The sequence below is a fragment of the Myxocyprinus asiaticus genome, chromosome 37, assembly GCF_019703515.2.
Source record: "Myxocyprinus asiaticus isolate MX2 ecotype Aquarium Trade chromosome 37, UBuf_Myxa_2, whole genome shotgun sequence".
In the NCBI taxonomy this organism is placed as follows: Eukaryota; Metazoa; Chordata; class Actinopteri; order Cypriniformes; family Catostomidae; genus Myxocyprinus; species Myxocyprinus asiaticus.
The window spans coordinates 24,203,354-24,224,196 of NC_059380.1; the positions used below are offsets into that span (position 1 = coordinate 24,203,354).

Here is a 20,843-nt window from a genome sequence, read left to right on the forward strand (position 1 = left end):
TGGGCAGGGGTTCCCCTAGAGCAGGTCTCCATACATGTCGTGGTTACAACAGATGCCTCCAAGATGGGCTGGGGCACCATATGCAATGGGCACACAGCCGCCGGTTTTTGGACTGGCCCGCGGCTGCGTTGGCACACCAACTACCTAGAGTTGATGGCACTACTGCCGCCTTGCGGAGGTTTCGGCCGTTGGTCTAGGTGTGTTGGTCTGGATGGACAACACAGCGACAGTAGCTTACATCAACCGCCAACGCTCCCATCACATGTCACAACTCGCCTGCCGTCTCCTCCTCTGGAATCAGCAGCGCCTTAAGTTGCTACGAGCCACTCACATCCCAGGCAACCTCAACACTGCAGCGGACATGCTGTCACATCAGGTTACCCTCAGGGGAGAGTGGAGACTCCACCCTCAGGTGGCCCAGCTGATTTGGAGTCGATTCGGTCGAGCACAGGTAGACCGGTTTGCTTCCCGGGAATCTTCCCACTGCCCGCTTTGGTATGCCCTGACCAAGGCACCTCTCGGTATAGATGCGTTGGCACACAGCTGGCCCCCTGGACTACGCAAGTATGCGTTTCCCCCAGTGAGACTACTTGCACAGACCCAAGGTCAGGGAAGACGGGGAGCAAGTCATCCTAGTAGCACCCTACTGGCCCACCCAGACATGGTTCTCGGATCTCACGCTCCTCGCGGCAAATTCCCTTGAGGAAGGACCTTCTTCCTCAGGGACGGGGCACCATCTGGCACCCGCGATCAGACCTCTGGAATCTCCACGTCTGGCCCTTGGAAGGGACATGGAGGACTTAAGTGGCCTACCGCCCGCGGTGGTAGACACAATCATTCAGGCTAGGGCTCCCTCTATGAGGCGCCTGTATGCCTTGAAGTGGCATCTGTTTGCTAAGTGGTGTTCTTCCCGACAGGAAGACCCCCAGAGATGCGCAGTCGGATCGGTGCTTTCCTTCCTGCAGGAGAAGTTGGAGGGGCACTGTCGCCCTCCACCTTGAAGGTGTATGTAGCCGCTATTTCGGCTCATCCTGATGCAGTAGATGGTAAGTACTTGGGGAAGCACGACTTGATCATCAGGTTCCTGGTCATCATTCCCCCGTGGGACCTCTCTCTAGTCCTTCAGGGTCTACGGGAAGCTCCCTTTGAACCCTTGGAGTTAGCTGAGCTTAAGGCACTCTCTTTAAAGACTGCCCTCCTGACTGCGCTCACTTCCATCAAGAGGGTAGGGGAACTGCAAGCGTTCTCTGTCAGCGAATCGTGCCTGGAGTTTGGTCCGGGTTACTGTCACGTGATCTTGCGACCCCGATCGGGCTATGTGCCCAAGGTTCCCACAACCCCTTTTAGGGATCAGATGGTGAACCAGCAAGTGCTGCCTCAGGAGGAGGCAGACCCAGCCTTGGCGTTGTTGTGTCCAGTGTGAGCTTTATGCATCTATTTGGATCACACGCAGAGCTTTAGAAGCTCCAAGCAGCTCTTTGTCTGCTTTGGTGGACAGCGGAAAGGAAGCTCTGTCTCCAAGCAGAGGATCGCCCACTGGCTCATTGACACCATCGCTATGGCATATCAAGCTCAGGACGTGCCACCCCCTGCGGGGTTACGAGCCCACTCTACCAGGAGTGTGGCGGCCTCCTGGGCCCTGGTCAGTGGCACCTCTTTGGCAGACATTTGCAGAGCAGCAGGCTTGGAAACACCCAACACCTTTGCGAGGTTCTACAGTCTCTGGGTTGAGTCGGTTTCATCCCTTGTAGTGGTAGGCACAAGCAGGTAAGTTCCGGGACAGCTGGCCGGGTGTACCGCTTGTGCTTAGCGCCTTTCCCCTCCCTTGAGAAGATGTGCACTCTTGACTGCCAGTAGTGTTCACAGACTGTGATCCCTGGATGACTTCCTCCTTAGCCCTGTGGCAGTCGAGTTTGCGGAGAAACTGGTAAGGCACTGGTAAGGCCCTGTACTGAGGTAGGTGCTCCGCATGCGGTGGTTCCCCATAGGTAACCCCATGTGTTATATCTTCCATAAAATCGTTTCCCTCTTGGTAAACTATGTCTTCCTTGAGCAGAGGGCCCTCTGCTCCGGTCACCATACATGTAGAAAATCCTCCCCCCTTGGGTAGGACCTACCATGTGACTCTCCACATGACATATTTCCGACAAGACTCGGTAAGACCATGTGATGTATTTCCACTTGAAGTACCCCCCCCACCTTCTCTGGACGGGGTGTGGTCTCCGTGGTGTCTTCACCTTGGGAGTGACACCCCCCCAGACGTGGACACTCACGGATCCCAGTCCGTTAACAACATTCCACTCTTTTTGGGGAGAAAAAAGAGGGAAAGGGGCCTCGGCTGGGCTAGCCTGTCCCTATAGTTGGGCAGTCGACTTGTTCCTGATGGGCCGTTCGATGCTTATAAGAGCATTGGTGGAGGTTAAGTGACGGCCTGGTGTGCTGGCTATGAGGCACACAGCAGTCTGCCAGTCACACACCGCCAGTTCACAGTTCAGCTAGTTGTGGCATTTTGTATAGGGACCCCTAGTGTAACTAAATCGACACATCGTCGAGTGAGTGACAGATAGGGAACGTCATGGTTACTTTCGTAACCTCCGTTCCCTGATGGAGGGAATGAGACATTGTGTCCTTCTTGCCACAATGCTGAACTACCCACTGAAAGGGCCGGGACCTTGTCTCGGCTCCTCAACACAAAACCTGAATGAGTGGTTGCATACCAGCTCCTTTTATACCCGTATGTCCGGGGGAGTGGCATGCAAATTCCACTCACCAATTCTCATTGGCCTTTTTTAAAAAGATCAGAGGTGTTTGGGGCTCCCAAGAGTGACCCCTAGTGTCACTACATCGACACAACGTCTCGTTCCCTCCATCAGGGAATGGAGGTTACGAAAGTAACCATGACGATTTTTATGTAACTGTAATGGATTACAGTTAACACATTTTTGTACCCTGATTACATAATGTCATTACAAGTAATCCATTACTCCCCAAGCCTGTTCATCCCTACCAAAACACATATATTCACATGATCAAATCATAGATAGTGACCCCGTTTACATCTGGTATTAAGCTGTGTTTTTGGTGATCCCATCACAAGAGGTCAGTGTCTACTAAAAATGTAAACAGGATGCAAATTTAAACATTTTGTGATCAGATCACAAAAACCACATACAGAGGTAGTCAAAAATGGTTCCACCACATCGCATTTGAGGTGTAAATGCTAATCTGTCCTGATGCAGCCCGGACAGCAGCGAAGAGCCAGCCCTCACCTGTCAATCAACCGCTCCACTAAAACAAGAGTTTAAACTTTGATTGTTACGAGCGGCTTTAAAAGGAAATAACTGTCTCATCAGACAATTTAATAATGTGGATACATACACAAGCATGAGAAACTCACAGATCTTCTTCATTGTTTCTAATATAAACATGCAGTGACACAGATGTCAAGCACACACATCTAAAGCTCAAGTTAAAACGGGTAATTCACAAAAAAAAAAAACAGATGTTTTTTTTTTATTTTTTTTTTTTTTGCAGTTTATAATCGCACGGTAGCACACTGATATAGGGATTGATTTATGGTGTAAACAGCGATGTGTCTTGCCTGACCTCATGTGATCGGATCACCCGAGACGCATCTTAATAGTGAGAACTGAAAAGTGAAATCGGAATTATAATGCTTGCTGACAGTACTTGTATGAATGCTTACCTGAATTTTAGGGCCTATTTACACTGCACGTGTCTTGATCACTTGTATTGCTATCTAACTGGGTATGCACATTCCATTTACACTTGGCAACATAAAAGTGTCTCCACAAAATGGACATAAATCCATACTACTATTTCCACTTCTGTGATGATGCTAATGCCAGGCAATGCAATTTTCTGCCATTTGATGTGGCTCATTAAACTAAAAATGGGAAGTGGTTGAAACTGGTTTGACAATTGTGCTACAAAAGACAAAATATTTCACTGCAATTACTTTGTTGTCAGAGTAAAATAAAAAAAAATCAAAGAGTTAAATGGGAGAGAGATCAGACTCAGTGTTAGAATATAGTGCTTACTACTTTTACTGAGGATAACTGGATGTCCAACATCAGGATGCATTGGCTAACATTAAATTTCATTTACATCAGTTTGCGCATTCGCTTGATGAAAAGAGACTAATTTCCGTCAGGCAACAGTTCAGTTTGGGAGGAGTGAAATTTACATATGTGGCCTGAACAACCAGATGCATTTACACTCAACCGCGTCTTGTTTGTCTTAAACCCCCACCTCCTCTCAAATACATACATCTTGGGTGACATTTACACTTGGTCTTTTCATGATCACTATCAGATCCATAAAAACGCATGAATTGGCCAAATGTATGTACCCCCTTAAGGTCTGTTATTAATTAAACCACACTTCCTCTATCCGCTCCACTAGCAAGCAACCCAAACCTCACATATCTAATTAAATCAGGCATCACTGGCATTATTTAAGACTTTATTACCAGGCCAACACAATTCCCGAAGCTCTGAATTCTTAAACAGATGTAGATGTTGTTTCTAGAAGCCCGCATTTACTGTGACTTATGAAAGCTTAATCTGCAATGCTTGAAGTATTCTCTAATCAGAATCAGAATCAGAATTAGCTTTATTGCCAAGTATGCTTACACATACAAGGAATTTGTCTTGGTGACAGGAGCTTCCAGTGTACAACAATACAAAAACAATACAAAAACAGCAGCAAGACATAGATAATAATAAAAAATAAAAAATAGTTATACACATACGTACATACACACACAGACACACACATACATACATACACACATACACATACGTAGTGCAATCTAATACAAATCTGTTATCTGTTATGTACAGTGCAAATACAAATCTGTTATGTACAGTGCAAATGTTTTTTTTTTTTTCTTTTCTTTTTTTTCCCAGAGGAATGAAATGGCAGAAGAGGTTGGATGTGTTGGATAAATATAAAAAAAGAATAAAATGTGTATTGCACATAGTTATTGCTCAATGGGGCAATTTAACTATTCATGAGATGGATAGCCTGAGGGAAAAAACTGTTCCTGTGCCTTACGGTTCTGGTGCTCAGAGCTCTGAAGCGTCAGCCAGAAGGCAACAGTTCAAAAAGGTAGTGGGCAGGGTAAGTGGGGTCCAGAGTGATTTTTCCAGCCTTTTTCCTCACTCTGGAAGTTTATAGTTCTTGGGGGGGGGGATGGGGGCAACCAATAATCCTCTCAGCAGTCTGAATTGTCCTTTGTAGTCTTCTGATGTCTGATTTCATAGCTGAACCAAACCAGACAGTTATTGAAGTGCAGAGGACAGACTCAATGACCGCTGAGTAGAACTTTATCAGCAGCGCCTGTGGCAGGTTGAACTTCCTCAGCTGGCGAAGGAAGTACAACCTCAGCTGGGCCTTTTTCACAATCAATGTCAATGTGTGTCTCCCACTTCAGGTCCTGTGAGATGGTAGTGCCCAGGAACCTGAATGACTCCACTGCTGCCACAGTGCTTTTTAGAATGGTGAGGGGGGTCAGTGTTGGGGTGTTCCTCCTAAAGTCCACAATCATCTCTACCGTTTTGAGCGTGTTCAGCTCAAGGTTGTTTTGACTGCACCAGACAACCAGCTGTTCAACCTCCCTTCTGTATGCAGACTCATCGTCATCTCGGATGAGGCCGATGACAGTGGTGTCGTCTGTAAACTTCAGGAGCTTGACAGAGGGGTCCTTGGTGATGCAGTCATTGGTGTAGAGGGAGAAGAGTAGTGGGGAGAGCACACATCCCTGGGGGGCACCAGTGCTGATTGTACAGGTGCTGGAAGTGAGTTTCCCCTGTCTCACAAGCTGCTGCCTGTCCGTCAGAAAGCTGGTAATCCACTGACAGTTAAACATGGGAACAGAGAGTTGGTGTAATTTATTCTGGAGTATAGCTGGGATGATGGTGTTGAAAGCCGAACTGAAGTCCACAAAAGGGATCCTTGCATAAGTCCCTGGTCTGTCCAGATGTTGCAGGATATGATGCAATCCCATGTTGATTGTAAGCAAATTGAAGGGGATCTAGAAAGGGTCCAGTGATATTCTTCAGGTGGGCCAACACCAGTCTCTCTAATGATTTCATGACCACAGACGTCAGGGCAACAGGTCTGTAGTCATTAAGTCCTATGATTTTTGGTTTCTTTGGGACAGGAATAATGATTGAGCGTTTGAAGCAGCATGGGCATTCACACTGCTTTAGTGATCTATTGAAGATCTGTGTGTGAAGATGGGGGCCAGCTGGTAAGCACAGGATCGAAGACACACTGGTGAGACGCCATCTGGGCCTGAAGCTTTCCTCATCTTTTGTTTCCGAAAGACGAGGCTCACATCATCTTCACAGATCTTAAGTGCAGGTTGATTAGCAGGAGGAGGGAGGAGGGGGGTTGCAGGAGGTGTTGGTGTTTGTGTGAAGTGAAGGTCAGAGTGGGTGTGGGGTGTGAGATTGGGCCTTTCAAATCTGCAGTAGAACGCATTCAGATCGTCAGCCAGTTGTTGGTCCACCACAGGGTTGGGGGTAGGAGTCCTGTAATTTGTGAGTTGTTTCATGCCACGCCACACTGATGCAGGGTGGTACATAATACCATATGTACAATACATATGGTACATATGGTACATAATACCATATGTACAGTACAACGAGAGTGCCGTGCACAGCTTGTGCTAACGCTGGTCTACTGAGCACCATGCAGACACCTCTGTCATGGATATTAATGGTGTGAATACAGAACTAATTTCCTTCATACATCTCTGTGGCCATTCCCTCATGTTGCCCTAGCCAGGGTACTTAGCTGAGCAAGGACAAAAGGAACAAGATAACTTCTGCAAATAAAGTTTTGGTTGTAAATAGCACCTGCCACACAGCGCTGCAATTTGCAATCCAATAGTCTGGTGGAAACACAGAAACTGAAGACAAACAACACCCCTAGTGTTGCTACAGTGGCATGGGCTGTAACAACAGTGTGGATGTGCTTTTTTTCATGCAGACGATCTGGGTTCACATCCTCCTTTAGTCTGACTTTTTTCCATCCTGTTTCCTGTCTCCACTCTTAATATTTCCTTTAATACTACTTATAATAAGCAAAAATGTATATAAAGGTTGATTCCCTTGCAGTGATTTGGTCACAGCGAAGGTCAGGAGTTGAGAGGAAAGTTTTATTTGGGTAAAATTAACTATGTCTTTACTATAGTAATATTGTGTTACTAAAGTAACCATGTTTAATTTTGCGGTACTATGATTTTATTTCAAAATACCATGGTGATGCAATGTTTACTGTAGTAAACCAAGGTTAATTTTTGTAAGGGAAGGTTCATGTTTGGTTTAGGGATAGGGGTTGGTGTAGGGTGTCTGTGAGACTCTAAATAAGCACAATACCCATGCTGCAGTGATGCCCATATACTATGTGTCAATATTTAATTAAGTGTGCAAATAGCATCTAACACTATTTCCTCTTAGTGCAAAGAAGATGCTTTTTGTTGCTATTTACACTTAGTGTAAATAGCATCTATTTGTATTTGCACTTAGTGCTAATTGCATGTCAATTTGCACTTATTGCAAATAGCCTCTGCTTTATTTTTAAGTGAACAAAGCAGTGAATTTTAAATCTTATCACTAATTTGGTTTGAGCGGATGTTGTCATTTTAAAGTTACAAAAGAAATATTCCACACTTATTGAGAAATACTCTATTTCAGTTTTCTTTGTGCAGCTATAAAACAATGTTTCTATTTAAGATATGATTTGGTTACAATTAACAAAAGTTAATTATTGAGTGAGTACATAAAACAATCCATGTTCAAAACCTTGTCCTTGTCTTTCCCGATTCACTATAATAAGCAGACAATAAAGATTTTTAGAGCTGTCGGGTCGGATTTGGTGTGAAATTGCAGTCATATGTCATTCGTACTTACATGTTTATGTCATGGGATTAGACCATTGTGAGACAGGTTAGTTTTTCCCTACTGATGATGTGTTGTTGCAATAGTAATCCTGCTTAGTACGAGAGGAACCACAGGTTCAGACACTTGGTGCGTGTGCTTGGCAGAGGAGCCACTGGTGTGAAGCTACCATCTGTGGGATTATGACTGATCCCCTTTAAGTCAGAATCCCCCCTAAACATAACAATACCGCAGCGCCTCAGAACTCTGATTGGCCCGGGATAGCCATTGAGCCGCTCGAGATGGGGCCGGGACGCGGCCGGATGAGTGCCGCTCCTCTCCCTTCAAGCACCACATGATTGTGGAGAACCTGGTGCTAAATGACTCATAGACTACCTGTTTCTGGGCTGGGGTTTTGTGCGTGGCATAACAGCTCACTTGCTGCGATCCATTGAAAGTCAGCCCTCGATCCAATCTTTTGTTGGTCTGGCTTGATCACATGAAGTGGGAAGCGAGTCCGACAGCTGTTCAGTAGTGGCATGAAATCAGACTGCCAAACAACAGGGAGTGGCTCTTCTTCTGAACAAAAGAATGAAGGGGGTGTGGGAGCGTGGTGGTGAGGTGTGGGAAACTGTAAGCTCCAGGATACTTTGGGCTCGCCTTCCTATCAACCAGAGGTGAGAAGTGGTGGTCGTGGTTACTTATGCCCCCACTGAAGACAAACATCCATGGAGGGATGCAGGCAAGGCCGATGAGTCAGATGCCTTCTATGACCTCCTGTCACAGTTGCTAGATAAAGTGGCCCCTCGGGATAGAGTCATCTTGTTGGGTGACTTCAATGCCCGAGTTGGCCAGGATGCTGGCACCTGGCCTGGAGTGATTGGAAAGCTGCTATATTTTTGTGGATGCATCATGGATGCATGCCTGGTCCAAGCAAGAACATCTGCTGGACTACATAGTGACGGAACAGTGGTTGCGGGCACATGTCCTTGACACCAGGACCTACCATGGAGCCGATCTGACCATTGACCATCGACTTGTCATCTGTAAGATGCGCCTGCCATTCTTCCACTCCGGTGGTGGGTGTACACCCAGTTCCCCATTCAAACCCTTAGTGGCATGGTCTCAGCTAGCTGATGAAAGTTGCAATCGCTTGCGGCTGGGTTTTGCATCGTCCCCCAATCCTCCAGATGTCGAGGGGAAATGGGCGAGGTTTAGGACTGTGGCTCATACAGCTGCAATGGCTGCTTTGGGTACACGGTCCAGACCTCCCCAGAGACCCTGGCTGAGAAAAAGCGACAGGCCCACTCTCATTGGTTACAGCATCCCACGTCGGAGAATGAGGAGGCTTACCACAGCCTTCGCTCGGAGGTTCGGAGAGCCGTGAGGCGCTGCAAGGATGGGTGGTAGTCACGTGTTGCTGAGGAGATGGAGTCTGCCTCAGTGGCCTGTGATCACAAATCGCTCTTTAATTACATCAAAAAAGTAACCTGCAGCGCCACACCTATTATCATCATTAGAGGAAAGAATGGTGATCCAATTTCTGACCCCCAGGAACAGGTTTGCAGATTTGCTGAGCATTTCTGTGAGGTCCTGGGGAAGGGGAAATCCTTCAGCCAGGAAAACAATGTGGGACAAAGTGGGGATGACCCTGCCGAGGCTGCGGTGCCACAAATATTGGAGGAAGAAGTCACCCCCTGTGAGTGGTTAGCTGAGGTGCCATCTGTTGAGGAAGTACTGAAGGCAATCCAGAGTCTGACACCGGGAAAGGCACCGGGCAGAGATGATCTTCCAGGTCAAATGCTGAGGGAGGGTGGCGTTTGTGCACAGACTGCCCTACATGACATCATAACAACAGTCTGGACCACTGGACGGGATCCGCAGGATTGGAAGGATGCCCTGGTGGTCCCCCTCTTTAAGAAAGGGGACCGCACAGACTGTAACAACTACAGGGACATCTCACTCCTCAGTGTGCCAGGAAAGGTCCTGGCAAGGATTATTCAATATCGTCTTGCTAGGCACGCTGAGGAGAGGCTTGCGGAGCCCCAATGCGGTTTCAGGAAAGGGCGGTCTTGCACAGATGCCATATTTTCTGTCCGTCTGCTACAGCAGAGGTGTAGGGAATTCCAACAAGACCTACATCTCTGCTTTGTTGACCTGGTCAAGGCCTATAATACCATCAGTAGGCCTGGGCTCTGGGTTGTTCTTTGTGCTTTCAGAGTCCCTGACCCTCTACTCACGATCATTAAGGACCTTCATGATGGTGAGCGGGCCCGGGTAAAACTACGTGGCTGGGAGTCAGAGCCATTCCCTTTAAACCTTGGGGTGCGACAGGGATGTCCTCTTGCTCCCACATTATTTAACATCTATTTTGACCACGTTGTTCATGAAGCCTTCGATAGCTGTACCGGAGGAATTTCCATGTGGTACAGATACAATGGGAGGCTGATCGATGCCCGGGTGCGGTCAAGGGATGGCTCCCAATTGCTCAACCATGTTATGTATGCCAATGATCTGGTAATTGCTGCTGACTCAGAGGAGGAGTTGGGGCTGCTGCTGTTGTACCTGGAGCTTGCCACTAAGAGGTGGGGCCTTACCATCAGCCCCACCAAAACTAAGCACCTGCCTGGGTATTTTGTACCATCGGACACTCCCCCCCCCAACTCCCAATTGGTGATAGAGCAGTTGTGGAGAGAGTGGAGAGTTTCCCATACCTGGGCAGTGTGCTCATGACCGGCTCCGGTTTAACAGCGGAGGTCTCACTCCGAATCAGTCGAGCGCCATTATCTTTTCATCGGTTACATAACACTGTGTGGAAGCTACCTGGTCTGTCGCTCTGCACGAAGCTTCAGGTCTTCTCGGCCACGGTCATTCCCTCCCATCTCTACGCTTGCGAAACATGGACCCCGTTAATGGAACATTTATGCCGGTTATAAACATTTAGGCTGACCTGCCTACAATCCATCCTGGGTTTAACCAGGCTGGATTGTGTGAGGAGCTCACAAATCCTTGAAAGATCTGGACAAAGTCCAATCGGTGAGCTCCTCCGGCAGGCAAGGCTGCGTTGGCTGGGCCATGTAGCCCGCATGCCCAGCCACCGCATGACTAAACAGCTTTTGTACGGCTGGATTGAAGGGGCTAAATGGGTGCAGCACGGGTTAGAGAGAAGATGGAATGATGTGGTATGGGAGGATCTGGAGCTGAGTGGACTTGATCGGACAAGATCGGCCTCTGTGGAGGAGGCGCATGAAGGACGCTACTTGGCAGTTGGAGGCAGTCACCCTCCAACAACAACAGAGGGTGGAGGAGCGACGCTCACAACAATGAGCGGAGTGTCGGGTGGCTAAAGCACAGCAAGTTGGCACAGTAGGGGGCACAGGTGGTCCATCAGCCAGTCGTCTCAGTCAGTCGACCTGTGGCATTTGGGTCTGCCCCGTGACCCCCTGCCAGCGGGCTTTCGACACTTCATGTGGCCTCAAGGTGCACATAGCCTGGCACAAGCATCGTGGTGACGTCACCGCCACTTTGTGGCGAATGGCGGTTGTTGTTGTTGTTGTGTGCCAGTGTTTTCTTAGGCTAGGCTTAGGCTTAGGCTATAATAAAATATTTTTTTATTATTTTTTACCTTACCAGAAATGCACAAGTTGTTGTCACTTTCCTTCCATTTTCCTTTTAGCAGAACAATGAAAAATTATGAGTTGACTCACTGTCCATAGTGGAGGGCACGAGTTCGAGACTTGACCCGAGCTCTGAACCACAAACCCCAAACAACACAGTATTACAGTTCACTTGCATTGTCCACTGAGGCTGTAGATTGTAATATAAAAAATAAGTGTCTTCAACTGAATTCATATCAGCCATTTCACAAGTTTCACCTCTTGAACTGATATGTGTAGTACAATACAAATATTAATGTGTATTGTTTAGTGGACAAAACAATTTAATAATCATTTAAAAATATAATTAAGAGTGCTGTTTATCTTTCTTAAAGTAAGTAATATATTGGTTATAAATATTCAAACAAATAACATAATATCAACATGAAAATAGCATGTCATGACTCCTGCTCTGCTGGTAAATACTATATCTCTGAGTCCTTAAACCATGAGATTCATCTGCCAGAAGAGCAGTGGCGGATCACAACTCACATAAAATGTTCCTCCGCAAGTAACTTCAAATGCTAAAAGCAGGGCCAAAAATCACATAGTGTGGCTTTCATCGGTAAACAAGGGGATAGGGATAGAATCTATAGTTCGTACAGTATAAAAATCATTATGTCTATAAAGAGTCCTCATAAGGGTTAAAGAAAACAGACGTGGCTCCGTGATAATCGCACTCAGCATGTGTTCACTGTGAGTATAAGAGTTTTAAACTGTTATCGTGGTGCTTTTGTGATAGTTTGGCTGTCTGTTTCAGAGAACAAACGTATTATATGCTTGAAAAGTCAGTTTGAGTTGCTGTTTTTGCGAATGAAAACTGCATCTGCACCTAATAAGCAGATGTGGCTGCGTGCATGGGAAGATCGCGTTTAGATGTGATAGCTGTGCATATACAAGTTGTGAACTATTATCGTAGTACTTTGGTGACAATTTGGCTGTTTGTTACATAAAATAAACATATTATGTGCTTGAAATGGCTCTTTGAGTAGCTGTTTGTGTGACAAATGACAACCACTACTAATGTAAACAATGGCAGCGCGCACTGGAGGAAGATCGCGTTTGATGTTTTGACTTTGCGTATCTGAACTGTAAACGTTTTATTGTGGTAATCTGGTGATGAGTTGGATGTAAGTGTATAAAATAAACATATCCTGTGCTTCAAAAGACTTTATGAGTAACTGTTTGAGCGAATATAAATTACAGATGCTTGACCAGTGCAGCATGTGTCGGCGCGAAAGCAAATTTGAATCTGTCAGTTTGTAACGTAACTGGCTGTTGCAGAAACGTGTGACACTACTCTGCGAGGCCCAGATATTAACCATCAAATTTGTGTGACGGTACGTATGAAAGGGTTAACTAGCAAAAGTCAGGTCCTTAATGACATCTTCAACATGACATACAGTAATTTTTATTGGGACAACAAAAGCACAAACATCAGAAAATATTAGCAATATATTTGATGCATTCTGTGTTTTGTGGTATTAGTTGGTTTGTCTGACTTTAAAACGTTCCATCCTGTTTGATAAAGTAGCATAAAACAATATGATATCAAAATTTAGAGCAGTTAAAAATATACCCAAATTAACTTTGCTAAGCAATTGCCAACTTTAGCACTTTATTTCCATCCTATTAGGCGTCCTGTTAATTGTCTTTCCATTGAGTAGATATTCAAGCTATAATAATAAAGTGTAACTGCCTTAACTGTAAGTGTAACTGAGTTTAACCAGAGCATATTTCTGAACACATGCATATTTTATGTCTAAAAAATGATACACAAAAAGAAAGGGCCAAAACACATAGGCAAAAATGCTTGAATGTGCTTCTGGTTGTTTGAAACTTCATAAAAACCCACAGTATTAAACAGTTAATAGGCTTCAACACAAACTCATGAGACACAACACAGATGTGTTAACATCTATTAATTCTATATAAACCCTCCGTAAAAATCCATTATAAAATAATAATAATAATAATAAAGTGGGGGGCCTGGGTAGAGAGTATTGATGCTGACTTCCACCCCTGGAGTCAAGAGTTCGAATCCAGGGCATGCTGAGTGACTCCAGCCAGGTCTCCTAAGCAACCAAATTGGCCCGATTGCTAGGGAGGGTAGAGTCACATGGGGTAACCTCCTTGTGGTTGCTATAATACGTGGTTCTTGCTCTCGGTGGGGCGCGTGGTGAGTTATGCGTGGATGTCTAGGAGAGTAGCGTGGGCCTCCACACGCGCTACATCTCTGCGATAATGCGCTCAACAAGTCACATAATAAGATGCATGGATTGACGGTCTCATACACAGAGGCAACTGAGATTTGTCCTCTGCCACCCGGATTGAGGCGAGTTACTACGCCACCACGAGGACTTAGAGCGCATTGGGTATTAGGCATTCCAAATTGGGGAGAAAAGGGGAGAAAGAAAATAAATACATAAATAATAATAATAATAGTCTTTGTTTTCTAAGAACTAAATTAGCATCGATTGAGAGCTTAAATCTATTATTAATGCAACTGTGGCAATGAAAGATTGTGAAGCCAGTGGTGATTCATTATTTGACCAGAAAACTAACAAAATGAAAAGTGCACAACAATGCAATTTCACATCTGGACTTCTGCAAACCTGCGCAGGCAAATCCCTGCCTAGAGTTGCTGTTTAGATTAGCACCCACTTGAGATGCCTAATTGCCTGCAGCTGAAAGGCCTAATTGAGACGCCACACTTTCAAACCTATTTCCCTACGAATCGTGGCACTCTTATAATAAGCCGAGCGGAACCATACGCCACTCCCGGCAGTAAAACATATCAAAGCCCGGCTTACTCATCACTTCCTGTTTTTTTAGCACAAGCTTCCAGATGTATGACATAGACTTAAATCAAAAGGAAAGCAGATTTGCATGCATTGAGATCTATTTGGTTTGGCTGTTGAGAAAGTGCAGGGAAATATCCTTCATGTATGTTGCTAAAGATGCACGTATTCATGCGCTGTGTAATCAGAAATGGGGTACAATTTTATGAGAGAGTTTTTGAAAGGGAAGAACAAATATAACAGATCTTAAAGAATTTGAGTTTTGTCTATTGCTACGACAAAGTTGAGAACTAACTTTTAGCACATACATGCATTTAAAATGTACAGTCTTCTCCCAGGATATTGGATAAAAAATATTGATGACATCATCTTGCACTACACATATCTTTGTCCAATCAAATGCTTTCTAGAATGAAAATGTCCTTCTCCACCGAACCACATGCAACTGACTAGCAAGTAGCAAATCATGGTTCATGGCTGTGATGTAAACTAAAGTTTATTGGCTATTAGAAGAAAAAAAAAATACAAATAAAAACACAATTCAATATGTTCCTTCCAATGTCCTATTTCAATCTGACATATGACAACACAGGAAATAAAACTGTACTTGTCAAGCCATTTTATGGGGTCTTTAACATGTGGAGTGCCTTTGCACTGAACCTGCCTTTGTGACATTATCTTGAATGCGTCGGGGAGATAGCACTTGGTGTTCTCCATTTGAAAGGGGTCAGCATCACAGATCTTGTCATCAGTGCGGCCGTAATTAGCGCTCTCAATCATGATAACATCACTTCCTGGACAGCGCAGGTCGATGGGGTAACCCTCGCAGGACAACTCTCGCCTCACCAGACCAAACGGCATGGCTGCCCGGCTAAACCCTGAAAGATGGACAGAGAGAGACTTTAGACAATTCAAGCCAGTTTTAATTGTATAGCAGTTTCACAGTACATACTGTTTCAAAGCAGCTTTACAAAAAGAGTCCAGTGGGCAAGACAAAGGTAACTTTGGCAGTAAATAAATAAAATAAAATGTTTAGGTGAAGAGGGAGAAAAATCTTGGGAGGAACCAGACTTTTGACAGAAATGCACTACACAAAAACAGGGAACATCCTTAAAAAAAAATAAATAAATAAAAAAAAAAAAAAAAAAAAAAATATATATATATATATATATATATATATATATATATATAAACCAGGAGAAAGTGGAAGTAGGTCTAAGTAAGGTAATTTTAAAAACATATCCCGGTCAATCCTTGAAAAGAACATGTCAGAGTCATGTTTCAACCCAAAATCAAAAGAAATAAATGATGATTATTTTTTTTGCTTAAAGCAAATAAAGCCTTTTTTAGGACCATTGTTATTTTTGCATTGTGTCATTTTAATAACAATGAAGCAAATTTTTCCTTAATTTGCATTACCATAATTAAGAACAATTTAATTACTGTAATGTGGAAACAATACTAAATATACAGCTGTAAACAGCGATAATGGGCCCAAGCACAGCTGGTCCATTTCCACTCGGTGGCTTTCGTAAAACAATGCAAGGTGGACACATGCATTTGGCATTTGACATAATTCTAAATGATTTTGAAGCAATTTGGGTATATATAAGAGGACTATTTTAAAGTCTGTTGTAAGAGCCTCACTTCCTGTTGCCAGGTGGTGGCGCTATGACCATTACCCAAAATAGTCACATCCATGTGATTAGCCCCCAAGACTAAACATACATCTCAATTTTTATCTAAATCACACATTGCACACATAAGATATGAAACACTTACTGTTTCCCATTTTTTTGCCATTAATTTAATGCCTCACCATGGCAACACCGTTTGATATATCAAAAATCTGTAATGCCCCCCTTTAAAATGGGTGAGATTGATGGCCTCTGCAGCACCCACATTTTTGCCTACAGTCACCAAACTTGGTACATATACTGTATACTTCTCACCAAGCCGGACAACTTTCATAATTATAGTCATTTGCTCCACCCAACAGGTAGTTGTCCATTTTGGATATTCTGAAAATTGTAAGCACTGAATTTTTAAATTCTCCTCCTAAGGGATTCATGTGACTTTCATCAAATGTGTGCAACTTCATGCCAAGACATTGTAGATGCGAAATTGCAAACAGATTTTTGATATTTTTGAATGGTGTCACAATGACGAAGTAATACATTTATGGCTAAAAATGTGAAACAGCAAGTTCCTTATATCTTCTGTGTGCACTGTACGATTTTGATGAAAATTCAGCTGTATGTTTGGTAATGGGTGCTGATCACATTTATGCTGCTATTATGTGTTACGGTCATAGTAACTTAGTACATAGAAGTATAGCACTTTTAACAGACTTTGAAATAGCCCTCTTATGTTTACATGAATTGCTTCAAAATTATTTAGAATAATGTCAAGACACTGCTGATGTAAATTTGTAAAGGGATATTTGATATCTTAAATACTTTTGCCATGGCAACGCATTAATTGTAATTATTCCTTTCTTCCTATATTTGGGTGTTTTTGAGGCACTTGGCATGCTTAAAATTGTATGAAATTTTGCACACACATCAGAGTCGTTGGCCATTAGGTCTGGGCAAAGGTTCACACATGAGCATGTAGGGGGAGCTCTGTAGTGCCCCCTTTAAAATGGATGTGTAAGATGGCCCCTGTAGCACCCCCATTTTCACCTACAGTCACCAAAATTGGTACATATATAGTTACATACAACTTTCATAATTATAGTTATTAGCTCTGCCCAACAGGAAGTCAGTCAATTTTCGATTTTTTGAAACTTTTAAATACTCCTCTTAGGGGATTCATGAGACTGTCACCACATTTAGGCACTATTATGCCAAGACATTGAAGATATCAAATGGTGTTGCCATGGTGAGGCATTAAATTAATGGTGAAAATGGGAAACAGGAAGTGTCTCATATCTTCTGTGTGCAATGTGTGATATAGATCAAAATTGAGATGTATATTTGGTCTTGGGGGGCTAATGACATAGATGTGACTATTTTGGGCCACGGTCATAGCGGCACCACCTGGCAGCAGGAAGTGTGGCTCTTACAACATACTTTAAAATATTCCTTGTATATTTACCCAAATTGCTTCAAAATTGTTTAGAACAATGTCAAATGCCAAATGCATGTGTCCACTTTCCACCGGGTGGAAATGGACCCATGGTGCATGGTAGTATTTGTTGTTCTAATTTATGCTTACAGACACTTATTACATACATGTACAGTAATGATAATCTAATAAGAATCACCATTGAGAAAAAATGGAATTAAAATATAATGACAATGCAAAAATCTTCTTAAAAAAAAAAACAAAGTCCCTGATGGCTTTTTTTCCTTAAATTGACTTTTTTATTATTATTATTATTTTTATTTTTTTTTTATTATTATTATTTTTTTATTTTTTATTAAGCAAATATAATTTTGTTACTTTATTTCTTTTGATTTTGGAGTTGAATATGACCTGGACATGTTTTGATTCATCCGCTAATGAAAAAAAAATGAGCCTACTGTGTTTTTAATTTTTATAATACTTGAAGACATATTTATAATTTAAAATATATTTTATAATCTCCCAGGTCAGTATTTAAGAAACAGCAAAATCATTTAGTTCTCAAAAAGAAAACAAAAATGCATCAATACAAGCCAAAACATACAAAGTAAGATTATTTATTAATTCAATTTAAAGTTGCATGGCAGATGCAACAATTTTATCAGTGTCCACAAAAAAATGTAATACAAAGCACTGACAAAAGTACCTCTCCCCATTTATGGAGGGTGAGAGAGCAAACATGGGATAAAAACAGTCTGTGAAAAACCAAATCAATACTTTAGCTGTGTTCTGCTAATGTGAAGAGCGTCAAATGTATGCACTGAGAGTGAAATGTGGGACTGTGCTCAGAACAGCGTTTAAAGGGCATTTCCCTCATCACTGTAATGTCAAACACAAATAAAACACTATCAGCCAATCACAGGCCCTGACCTTAAATATAATGCTATATTTAGAAATTAATCTCACATTCAAAACACAGCACATATGCACAAACTGTACAGGAAAAATAATCAATTATGTGCTATAACTGAAAATTATATCTATTCATCTGCCCAGAAAATATAAACAAAACACACAAAATCCCATTTCACATTATTATGTTTATATTGTTAAACAAACACCACAAATATAAATAGATGCCAGATTTACATTTTTGGTGAATCCCTTTTTTTATTTATTTTTTTTTTTTATTATTTGCTGTATCATTCACCTCTACACCCTGTAAATGGTGTTAAAATGAGATTTGTTAAAATAATGCATAATGTATTATATTTATAACCTGAGAGAAAGACTGCTGTTTAATCTATAGTTCTTACAGCAATGAGTGTGAATGTGGGCATATTAAGTAAAAATGTATCTAACATCAGTCTGCAGAATTAATTTATTCAAGTAAGTGGAATTATAAAGTCAACATGTCTTCAACATGTTTTCAAATGAAGAGGAAAATAATCTGTTTGCTGAGCAGCTTCTCTTGTAATTCTTCATTCAGAACACAGTTGCAGGGCATTTTTATAAACAACATTTCCCCCCTTAGTTTGACATGCTGAGATGTTCTCACAGACATTGACAGCTAAATGGATTCAAATGACTTTAAAAAGTCCATTCAGTGGAAATCAAATCTTTGGTTCTTGAACCAGGAGAATTTATTATTGGGCCTCTTCAAATCTTTAGTCATTCCTTGAGACCATTAGACACAACAGTAGAAAGTTTTGACAATGGCACGTGTTGCCATATGTCATTTTATTGTGCGTACTGCTCAACAAAAGGTTTGTGACTCTGTAAAATCGCCAGTAAGAGGTCAAACTCGATAAAATACTGATTATAAAATGGATGGTTTCACCTTAGAATTATGATTACAATAGCTGTGTCACAAATGACACACTACACACTGAACATATACACTATTCACTCAGCCTTGAAATAATAAAAAATAAAAACAATTCCAGATGGAACGCTTCGTGTTCCCTATCTGTCACTCACTCGATGTTGTGTCGATGTAGTAACACTAGGGGTCACTCTTGGGAGCCCGAGACACCTCTGGTCTTTGATAAAAGGCCAATGAAAATTGGCGAGTGGTATTTGCATGCCACTCCCCCGGACATGCGGGTATAAAAGGAGCTGGCGTGCAACCACTCATTCAGATTTTCTCTTCTGAGCCAAACGGTCGAGAATGCCCCTGGGCGCTTTGGCAGAAAAAAGAGAGTATATTTTTGTAAAAGAGTATATTTCTCTAAAAGAGCAGCACACACGGAATGTCTTTTTAAAGACGCATCTTTTTAAAGATGCCTTTCTGTTTGTGTGTTATTCCTGGTTGCAGTTGTTACCTCTCAACTTCAGACGGTCACGATCGCTGTTTTTCGTGTCTGGGCGTGACCCACAGTGTTCGTGGATGGTTCATGTACTCACTGCGAGAACATGACCATGGCAACATTGCGGTCGCGGCTTGCTTTCATAAGAAAGCAAGTCACCCCAGCGGCTCCCAGCGTGGCTAGCACTGGGGGTGATTTGGGGACCCCAATGGGACCACTTCCGCCGGGTATCCCCCCACGGCCTCTCATTCCCCAGCACGCTCGTCTCACGGCGAGTTCGACCTCTTGTTCGGAGCCTGCAAAGCTGATGACCTCTCAAGCGCAGCATCGGAGAGCGGGCTCATCCAGTCGGACGCAGAAGCCTCAGCTGGGCTCCCCCCTTCGGGGACGATTGCCCAGTCACAGGCTGATGCGGAAATGACAGACATGCTTTCCCGGCGGCCGCGAGCGTCGGGCTAGAGTGGAACCCTCTGCTCTCCCCTGAACCCTCGCAGATCGGTGATTGGTTCCTGGGCTCATGGCACCGCTCAAAGCAGCCACACCCTACTCCAGTACCTTTCTTCCCGGAAGTACATGAAGAGCTGAAAAAATTTTGCCCAGCAGTTCTTGACAGTGAAGCAGCAGAAGGAGGCTATCCGGCATATCCCGTCCCAGCGCGGCTCAAGATCCCGCACCCCGCCTGCTCGTCGCCAAGGGTGTCCACCTGCTGTGACTGCACCGGCTCCGCTGCAGCCCGCCCCTTCGGCCCGGCGTGGAGCCCACCGCAGGAAGCAGATGCCATCCGTCTCACGGCCAGCCACCAAGAACCCACGAAAGGCTTCAAAGCGCCCCTGAGATGGGCGACCCAGGGACGACAAAACCCACTGCCTTGGAGCTGGTAAGAAGACCACTTCATCCCCCGGTGGAGGGCCGGGAGGAGAATCTTTTGTTGCCTTTTCATTTGATTTCGCCGCATGGCCAAGTGGCTACGGTACCCACCAGTTCAGCAAAAGAGCGGTTTCCTCGTTCCCTGGGTCACATACCCGGTGTGCACAGCCGTCATCATGACCACCGTCCGCCATTCCATTTTGGCAGGTTTGGCACTCCAGCGGTGGTCTC

At 43.7% G+C, this 20,843-nt stretch overlaps 1 protein-coding gene across 9 annotated transcripts in view; it reads right to left on the reverse strand.

Moving 5' to 3' along the window:
* The window catches only part of LOC127428165 (adhesion G protein-coupled receptor L2-like), a 188,366-nt gene that overhangs the window by 87,503 nt on the left and 80,020 nt on the right, over window positions 1-20,843 (reverse strand). For all 9 annotated transcript variants that reach the window (XM_051676306.1, XM_051676305.1, XM_051676304.1 and 6 more), the window contains exon 3: window positions 15,032-15,245. In XM_051676306.1, the coding sequence (XP_051532266.1) occupies window positions 15,032-15,245 (214 nt within the window). The remainder of the gene's footprint in view (window positions 1-15,031; window positions 15,246-20,843) is intronic.